Source organism: Galeopterus variegatus, unplaced genomic scaffold (genome assembly GCF_000696425.1).
Source record: "Galeopterus variegatus unplaced genomic scaffold, G_variegatus-3.0.2 Scaffold2193, whole genome shotgun sequence".
Taxonomy (NCBI): domain Eukaryota; kingdom Metazoa; phylum Chordata; class Mammalia; order Dermoptera; family Cynocephalidae; genus Galeopterus; species Galeopterus variegatus.
In genome coordinates, this window is record NW_007728304.1 from 285,244 (window position 1) to 295,943 (window position 10,700).

The 10,700-nt window shown below is 38.0% G+C and overlaps 1 protein-coding gene across 1 annotated transcript in view; it reads right to left on the minus strand.

Moving 5' to 3' along the window:
• The window catches only part of HIBCH (3-hydroxyisobutyryl-CoA hydrolase), a gene marked incomplete at its 5' end in the record, with an annotated part of 71,279 nt that overhangs the window by 49,450 nt on the left and 11,129 nt on the right, over positions 1 to 10,700 (minus strand). Inside the window, one exon of the mRNA XM_008580893.1 lies at positions 297 to 349. Coding sequence (XP_008579115.1) covers positions 297 to 349 — 53 coding nt within the window. The remainder of the gene's footprint in view (positions 1 to 296; positions 350 to 10,700) is intronic.

Sequence of the window (10,700 nt, forward strand, 5' to 3'; positions counted from 1 at the left end):
AATGCAATGTTCCCATTGCCTAAAAAATCTTGCTAATCAAAAATTTAAAATAGCATATAACATAATTAAGAACATACAACTTTTGCATTGAGATATCTAAAAGTGCAAATATTATATCTCAAATATCTAAAAGTACAAATATTATATCCCAAATCTGCCAGAATACAAAATCCATAGATTTTGTTTCAATGAGTTCTATCGTATTACATTCATCACCTCACTTCTGTTTCATAATTATTAACTTGTTTTTAATTCAACTCATTCAAATAAATGATGAGAGTAAAAACTCTACTTACCCCACCCATTGTAATTCCATGAATAAGTGCAACATACGGTTTCTGGCAAGACCCTAAAAGAAATAGAGCTGTTATTTTAGTAATTTTAGTTGCAATGTTAAGATAAATATAGTTTTTTCAAAAATCACATGTTATATGAAGTTTAAGTATTTTCCCCAGGAAATTTTTACAAGAAATATGAAAAAGGACATTTTTAAAATCTGTTATTTTTTAGATATCAATCCATACGCTATCCTGATTATTTAACAATTCAACCATCCATCTGAAACAGATGAAAGCCTTGTAAACTCAGATATTGAGAAAATAATAAACATCTACCTTATAAGCCACCTATGTTTATGGACAAAGTTGTATTTTAAAGAACATATTTGTTTTCTATGCATCTAAAGAAGTATCTGGTTACATATAGAGAAGAACAGGATATAGGAAAGAAAACAGACTGAGAATTAGAAGACTCAGATTCCAGTCTCAGCTTTATTAATTGGCTATTCAACTGGGCATTAAATGATATAAATATATGAGTAATATATATTATTTATACATACATATATATACACACATGCACACTAGGGTACTTCAAAAAGTTCACAGAAAGATTCATATTATCTTCTAACAGATCTGCAACATAACCAGGACCACTTTAGATAAGCCCAAGTACAAAATGGCACCACCCACCCCCACCCCTCCCTTCCCCCCTTCCCTTTAGGAGAAGCCTCCTGACTTAAACAGAAACCCCTTTTGCTTCCACAAGGACACAGTTCTCCACCCTGATCCACATTAGCATAATGACCCTACTTGATGGTATCAGCCAGCCCTTGGTGCACTATATAAGCTCTACCACCCCCACACCTGGTGCTGTCCCCATTTTCAGGGCAGCCCTGGGCTGTTCCACACTTTGAGCACAGCCCAGTAGATTCTTTTCCTTTAATAAAGCTTGAACGGTACCCGGCATCTTGGCTCACTTTCTTTCATCTACCAATTCTATTTTTCCACAAACTTTTGAGGTCACCTCATATATGCATATCAGATATGTGTGTATCATATATGATATACAGTTAAGTTCCCTTATCTATAAAATGATGAGACAATATATGGCCTCAGATGTTCCTTCCAGCTCAAAAATTCTGTTAATCATACAAACATTTACTGTTTTCCTTTCCCTTTTGTTTTTCCTCAGAGAGGAGAAGTTGCCTAAAATATAACATAAAAGTAAATCACTGAGCGTCTATTACAGCTTGCTGCCAATATTACCTCCTTACTAAGGGCCAATATAAAACTGCAGAGTTTTGATCCATTCAACAATTCTGTAAGTATTCCCAGTTAGCCAATAAGCCAGCAAAACACAACTCCAATTTCACATTCACAAGGACTTCCGCTGCCCTCAATTTTGACTTGCATTTCCCTAGAAACCATGGGAAGAAATTTACTGATTGGCATGGAGATATATAAATACACACGCCACCCCCATGCCAGCTACAGATACATACAATTCAGATATAAAATATTACAGGCTAACTGATGCAGTACATGAAGCCAGACTCTGTCAAATTCCTTACTGACTATAATATTATTATAATGTATAGAAATTATACCTTGAAGGTTTTTTCTCTGTATGTTAACACTGGACCAAGCTCTTTGCAAACTACTTGAGGTTTTCTCCAATCTCTTTTTATTTAGTATAAAACTGCAATAGTATGGCAGCCACTAGCCATATATAGCCATTTAAATTAAAATTAATTACAATTAAATAAATTTAAAATTCAATTCTTGGTCACACTAGCCACATTTCAAGTGCTCACTAACTACATGTGGCTAGTGGCACTCATATTGGACAGCACAAAATATAGAATATTTTCATCACAGCAAAAAATGTCCTATTGGACAGTGCTGGTACATAGAATGTTTGAATACTTTTAGGATTTAAAGAACTGATAGATGTCCATTCAATTTGACTTACTGAGGTAAAATGGGAAACAGTCGCCTTTCCCTACTAATACTTCAAAGACATAAAATTCTAGAAAAAATAAATAAATGCTAAATGTATATCCCAGTTCAAAGCCAAACAACAGAAATCCCCAGGTGCCAGAAACAAAGAAAAAACTCAAAGTCAATAGCTGAGTAGAAGCTAAAGCCAAAAATTATGAGTGAGCGTGTGAGGGGGTGTGTGTATGTGTTGCAAGTTGGGGATAAGATCTGGGCCACGTATCTTATGTAATCAACTACCTGCACAAAGCCTCAAGTTAGGAGAAGCTGTTCCATTTGTAAAACAGGACAAGCAAAACTCCACCTACTGATTTGGGAACTGAGTAAGGAAGCTTGCCCCCTGCCCAGGAGAGGAAAGAAAAAGTCTGATAAAGTAGATGTTCAAGCACAAGATCACCACCACCACCATCAAATCTGAACAAACAAACCACCCTTAACAACTTTGGAATACACATAATGTCTGTAACATGGCAAAAAATTTCTACAAAGAGATTTATACCTAACTGAAATTTTAAAAGCTTTCTTCCCATTGACATCAGGAACAATGAGAATACTACAATCATTCAACACTATAACAGAGATCCTAGCCAAAATATAACAAGAAAAGTCATAAATAAAGACTGGAAAGAGATGAAAAAAAAAGTTATGTGCAGATGATGGAACTGCCTATGTAGAAAAGCCAAAAGAACCTACGGAAATACCATTAGAATTAACAATAAATTTCAGCAGGATTGCTAAGTATAAAAAGATATTAAAATCAAAAGCATTTCTACATGCCAGAAATATTTGATTAGAAAATGTAGTAAGAAGGGCCGGCCTGGTGGCGCACTGCTGCAGTGCGCCACTTGGGAGCGCGGCGGCACTCCCGCCGAGGGTTTGGATCCCACATGCGGACCGGCCGCTCACTGGCTGAGCGAGGTGCGGGAGCAACGCCGAGGGTTGTGATCCCGTGGCCGGTCCTGGTCTGGTGCGGGTGCAACACTGAGGGTTGCGATCCGTTGCCGGTCATGAAAAAAGACAAAAAAGGAAAAAAAAAAAAAAAAAAGAAAATGTAGTAAGAAAATAACCATTAAATGAAGTAACGAAAACCACAACATACCTAAGAGTTAGTCTTTAAAAAGAAAATTTAGAAAGCAAGATTTTTATGGAGAAAATTACAAGACATTATAAAAGGACATGAAAGTCAACATGAAGAAAATGTTCTAAAATTGATGTATGGTGATGGTTGCACAACTTGGTTACTTTAGTAAAAATCATTTAATTGTATACATGAATTATGAATTTTTGGATATGTAAATTACAACTCTATAAATTTTTTTTTTTTTTAATCTACATGAATTAATGAAGAGATATGCCACATTCAGGGACAGGAAGACTTAATATCAAAGATGTCAATTCACCCCAAGTTAATCATTCTCATTCTAATCAAAATCTCAATAGGATATTTTATAAAATCAGACAAAACAATTCTAAAATTCATGTGGAAGATCAGAAGTCCAAGAGTAGCCAAGCCAACAGATGTGTAGAAAAAGAAAGTCTTACACTCTAGGGTAGAATTTGGAAACAAATTGCAGATGTATAAACCCTATGATCTATCCCATTCCACATATATTTCTAGAGAAACTTTTGTACATGGGCACTAAGGGGGAACACACAAGGGTTCAACTAGCTATATTGGTAAAAATTAGAAATAATCTAAAACATCCATTAATGTAGAATAGATAAGTAATGCAGGGTATATTCATAACATTGGATACAGGCATACCTTGGAGAGATTGTGGATTCAGTTCCAAACCACCAAAATAAAGCAATTATCACAATAAAGCAAGTCAAATGAATTTTTTGGTTTCCCAGTGCATATAAAAATTGTTTATACTATACTGTAGTCTATTAAGTGTGCAACATTATGTCTAAACAAACAATATACACACCTTTATAAAAAAATACTTTATTGCTAAAAAATGCTAATGATCATATGAGCCTTCAGTGAATCGTAGTCTTTTTGCTGGTGGAGAGTCATGCCTCGATGTTGATGGCTGCCAACCGATCAGGGTGGTGGCTGCTGAAGGCTGGGGTGGCTGTGGCAATTTCTTAAAATAAGACAAGAATGAAGATTGCCACACCGATTGGCTCTTCCTTTCATGAAAGATTTCTTTGTAGCATGCAACAGCATTTTATCCACAGTACAACTTCTTTCAAAACTGGAGTCAATCCTCTCAAACCCTGCCACCACTTCAACTGAGTTTACATAATGTTCTAAATCCTTTGTTATCTTTTCAACAATGTTCACAGCATTTTCACCAGAAATAGATTCCATCTCAAGAAACCACTTTCTTTGCTCATCCATAAGAAGCAGCAACTCATTCATTCAAGTTTTATCATAAAATTGCAGAAATTCAGTCACATCTTCAGGCTCCACTTCTAATTCTAGTCCTATTGCTATTTCCACCACATCTGCAGTTACTTCCTACACTGAAGTCTTGAACCTCTCAAAGTCATCCACGAGGGTTGGAATCAATTTCATCCAAACTCCTGTTAATGTTAACATTGTGACCTACTCCCATGAATCGTGAATGTTCTTAATGTTATCTAGAATGGTAAATCCTTTCCAGAAGGTTTTCAATGTACTTCTCCCAGATCCATCAGAGGAATCACTGTCTATGGCAGCTATCACCTTACAAAATGTACTTCTTAAACAGTAAGACTCAAAAGTTGAAGTTACTCCTTTATCCATGGGATGCAGAAGGGATGCTCTGTTAGCAAGCATAAAAACAACATTAATTGACTTGTACATCTCTATCAGAACTCTTGGGTGACTTTTGAAAGGAATCTTTTTTTTCTGAATAGTGAGTCTCAACAGCAGGCTTAAAGTGTTCAATAAACTACACTGTAAACAGATGTGCTTTCATCCACGCTATGTTGTTTCATTTATAGAGCACAGGCAAAGGAGATTTAGCATAATTTTAAGGGCCCTAGGATTTTCGTATGGTAAATGAGCACTGACTTCAACTTAAAGTCACCAGCTACCTGCCCCTAATAGAAAGTCATCCTGTCCTTTGAAGCCAGGCATTGATTTATTTCTAGTTATGAAAGTTTCAGATGGCATCTTCTTCCAGTAGAATTTTTTCTTTTCCACTGAAGTCCGTAGTTTAGCAGAAGTGATATCACCAAGATGGTGGACTAAATGATCCCAGGTGTTGCTCTCCCTGGCAAAAGAAACCAACTTGCACCAATTAAAAGACAAAACTACCATCCTGAAATCACGAGAACACAGGGGAAGAAGAAGAGAGACCCAATGAGTCCATGAAGTCACAGAAAGCCACCATGGGTGGGAGGAAGGATCAGTCCAATCAAAATGCCCACCCCAACTACTCCCCAGGCCAGCTTGGCACAGTGCACAGAGCAGCTCCATGGAGACAGCAAAACCACCGCAGCACTTTCTGCGTGAAGCTAATTGGAGCCTGTAGGGGAGAAAAGTGCTGTGACCACTGGCAAAAAATATCACTTTAGAACATCCCATTAGCATAGCTACTCACAAGGTTCCCCTGCACCAGCATAAGAGGGAGGGGCCAGGACTGGAGGGAGGAAAGAATCACTTCAGAACATCCCATACCCCACCTTCAAGGCCAGAATAGCACGATACATGGAGACCATCATTGGACTTGCTGTCTCAGAGGTGAGATGAGAGAGTAAGAGGTGGGTGTCTGATTTGCCCCGAGATCTGTAAGTATTCCTGGGGGACTCGTATGGGACCTGCCCCAAGGGAAGTGGGGAGGGGGAGGCTGTTCCACTATCTGCACTGAGGCACGATATTGGTAGCTGATCTGCTTCCTGATCAACACAGGCACCACAGAGTGAAAACTGATCAGCTTGACAAGACTACTGGGGGCATGATTTGTGGGCAACAGTCCCGGGACAGATTTTCCACACAGCCAAGTTGTTCTTATGGAATCTCCACATGACCCAGAAGAAATTAAAATCCACTCCACACAAAATTTTTTTTCGGACTGAAAAACAATAGCAAGGCAGCAATTTAGCTCAGGGACAGCATTCAAGTCCATTCCCTGCAGTAAATCTTCCTCAACCTGTGAATTAACAGCAGGACAGTAAATTAGTTCTAGTACAGTGTTTAAGTGGTGGTGGTTGCTACTAATTCACCACAGAATGAAAGAAAACCACAAACCAGAGACAAAGTTCTCATACTAAGTACTAAAGAACCACCCTCAAAGAACACCTATAAAACCTGGAAGAGGGCTGGTCAATTAGCTCAGTCAGTTAAGAGTACCACCTTGCAACGCCAAGGTCAAAGATTTAAATCCCTGTACCAGCCAGCCACACACACACACACAAAAAAAAAACCCTGGAAGATATAGACATCTCCTCAAATATGCAGGCATCAATGTAAACACACAAAGATTGAAAAAGAACAGAGAAATATGACACCACCCAAGGAAACAAGGCACCAGAAATGGACTCAGAAATGTCTGACAGAGAATTCAGAATAAGCCCCTTGAAGATGTTCAAGGAGTCACAAGAAAATACAGAGAGAAAATTATATGATATTTGGAAAACAATCCAGGAGCAGAATGAGAAACTTGACAAAGGAATAGAATTAAAAATTTTTTTTAAATAGAAATAAAGATTATCTGAACTGAAAAACTTGATAGAAAGCTCCAACAGCAGACTTGACCAAACAGAGGAAAGAATCAGCAAGCTCAAAGAAAGAACATATGAAATTACCCAATCAGAGGATCAAAAAGATAAAAATAATAAGAAAAAGTGAAACAGAAATACAGCAATTATGGAACACGGTCAAGCATAATAAACTCCACCTAACTGTCATACTCAAAAGAGACAAAAAAGGAAGAGACCCAGAAAGCATATTTAAGGAAATAATGGCTAAAACTTTCCTAAATATAGAGAAAGATAACAGCATCCAGGTACAGGAAGCTCAGAGTTCACCAATCAAATTCAATGCAAAGAGGAACACCCCAAGGCACATCATAATCAAATTATCAAAAACCAAAGACAAAATGAAAAGAAACATAGAACACTCAATGGAACCCCAATATTGCTCTCAGCAGCTTTCTCAGTAGAAACAGGCCAGCAGAGAGTGGGATGATATATTCAACTGCTGAAGGAAAAAGACTGTCAACCAAGATTTCTGTATCCAACAAAACTAACCTTAAAATATGAATAAGAAATAGTCTTTCCCAGAGAAACAAAAGCTAAGAGAATTCATCAACACTAGACCTGCCTTACAAGAAATGCTAAAGGGAATTCTGCAAGCTGAAAAAAGACGACACTAAAATGAAACAAGAAAATATCTGAAGGTACAAAACTCACTAGTAAGTAAGTACATAGACAGTCTCAGAATACTCCAATGTTGTAAGGGTGATGAATAAACCACTTATTTCCTTACTATGAAGACTAAAGGACAAAACCCAAAAGATAATAACAAACTCAACAGTCATATAAGAGATAGGCAATGTTAAAAGATGTAACTTGAAACAACAAAACATCAAAAAGTAGGGAGGGGAATAATGTCAAAGCATAGAATCAACTTTTTTTTTCTTAGCAGTCAAAGTTGAGTTGTTATTAGTTTAAAGTAATTTGTTGTAATTTTTATAATGTAATATACAGTTAATATAATTTATATAATGTAAGTAACTTGTATAATGTGTTATAACATGCTATTCTGTAAGCCTCATGGTAATCACAATGCAAACACCTATAATAGATATACTAAAAATAAATAATGAGAAATCAAAAAGTACTACTAGAGAAATCACTTAACAGCAAAGGAAGACAGTAAGACCAGAAAAAGGATGTACAAAACAACTAGAAAAAAAGGAACGAAATGGCAGTAACAAGTCCTATATATCAATAATACCTCTAAATGTAAATGGATTAAATTCCCCAATTGAAAGAGAGTAGCTGAATGGATTATAAAACAAGAACCAACAATATGCTACCTACAACAAACTCATTTCACCCATAAAGACACACACTGACTGAAAGTTAAGAGATGGAAAAAGATTTTTCACACAAATGGAAACCAAAAAAGAGCAGGCACAGATATACTTATATCCAGATAAAACAGACTTCAAGTCAAGGAAAGTAGAAAATCTGTTGTTTAGGGTAGCCACCTTGGTCATGATCTTAGCACTCGCTGCCTCATCTTGCACTTTGATGTTACACAGACAGCTTCTTTCCTTAAACTCATGAACCATCTTCTGCTAGCTTCAAACTTTTCTTTTGCAGCTTCATCACCTCTCTCAGCCTTCACAGAACTGAAGAGAGTTAGAGCTTTGCTCTGGGTTAGGCTTTGGCTTAAAAGAATGTAGCGGCAGGTTTGATCTTCTATCTAGACCACCAAAACTTTCTTCCTAGAAATATGGCTGTTTCACTTTCTTACCATTCATGTGTTTACTTGAGCAGCACTTTTTTTTTTTTTTCCTTTTTGTCTTTTTTCGTGTCCGGCAACGGATCGCAACCCTCAGTGTTGCGCCCGTACCGGACCGGGACTGGCAACGGGATCACAACCCTCGGTGTTGCGCCCACACCACGCTCAGCCAGTGAGCGGGAACCGGTCTCCACATGGGATGCGAAGCCTCGGCGGGAGCTCTGCCGCGCTCCCAAGCAGTGCACTGTCCAGTGCGCCACCAGGCCGGCCCTTTCTTTTTTTTTTTTTTTTTTAGCACTTTTAATTTCGTTCAAAACTTCTCCTTTGGGCCGGCCCGGTGGCACACTCGGTAGAGTGCGGCGCTTGAGAGTGCAGCGGTGCTCCCGCCGAGGGTTCGGATCCCATATAGAGACTGGTCCGCTCACTGGTTGAGCGTGGTGCGGGCGCGACACCAAGGGTTGCGATCCCGTTGCCAGTCACGAAAAAAGACAAAAAGGAAAAAAAACTTCTCCTTTGCATTCACAATTTGGCTAACTGTTTGGCACAAGAGGCCTAGTTTTTGGCCTGTCTTGGCTTTTGACATGACTTCCTCACTAAGCTTAATCATTTCTAGCTTTTGATTTAAAGTGAGAAACATGAGACTCTTCCTTTCACTTGAACACTTAGAAGCCGCTGTAGGGTTATTAATTGTCCTAATTTCAATATTGCTGTGTCTCAGGAAACAGGGAGACCCAAGGAGAGGGAGAGAGATAGAGGAATGGTTGGTTGGTGGAGCTGTCAGGACACACACATTTATCAATTAAGTTTGCCATTCTTACATGTGTCCGGTTTGCAGTGTCCCAAAACAATTACAATAGTAACATTAAAGATCACCGATCACAGATCATAACAGATATAATAATGAGTTTGAAACATAATGAGAATTACCAAAATGTGACATGGAGACATGAAGTGAACACACACTGTTGAAAAGATGGTGCCAATAGACTTGCTTGATGCAGGGTTACCACAAACATTCAATTTGTAAAAAAAACGCTATATCTGTGAAGCGCAATAAAGACAAGCACAATAAAATGAGGTATCCTATACTGTAGAATAGTTACATTCTATGTTGTTAAAAACAATTTAAGAAATGGCATGTACACTAAGAAAGTATTTATGTAAATTTCAAAACACAAAGTAATACTCTTTTAGTTTACAAATATGAAGTAAAAATATAAAATGTGGTCCAGGAGGATACACTACAGATCAATAAAAATAGTTGTTTTGAGGAGGTATAATGGTTGCTTCCAGGAAGAGAGAATGAAATGGCACTAAGGAATGCAACAAAATAAACTGAACTGTAACTTTAACACTTGTAGTATAGGGCCGGCCTGTGGCTCATTTGGGAGAGTGTGGTGCTGATAACACCAAGGCCATGGGTTCGGATCCCTATATAGGGATGGCCGGTTCGCTCACTTGGGAGAGCGTGGTGCTGGGGTTAAGATCCTCTTACCGGCCATCTTTAAAAAAAAAAAAAAAAAAAAACCTGTAGTATTATAATTATTTTAAACAAATTTTAAAACAACAAGCAAAAACAAAATATTGATGTCTGTTAATTCTGGGCAGGTGGGTACACAGTATTTATTTTGTTACTTCCTGTCATTTAACATTTGAAACACATGCTTGATAAAAGTACTGTTTCACTTCCAATGAAACCTGGAATCTTGACTGTAAGAAAATTTTCATTACAGAGTTTCTCAAGAATTTGAAAATGACACTTCATTTTATAGAGCAAAGTAGGACTCAAGAGTTTTCATTTTCGACCAGAGTATTGACTGCATTTCTGAGAGCAACAAAGGACGAATAAATCTTTCAACAACGATCCTACATCGACAAATAAGAATAAGCGGCAGCGGGTTCGAGGTTTTGGGGCCGACACGGAGAAGGACTCCTGGGGGTACCCAGGCCCGGCTGTGGGAACAATATTGGCGGCCCACACGGCAAAGGCCGGGAGAGCCAGCGGAGGAACTGCG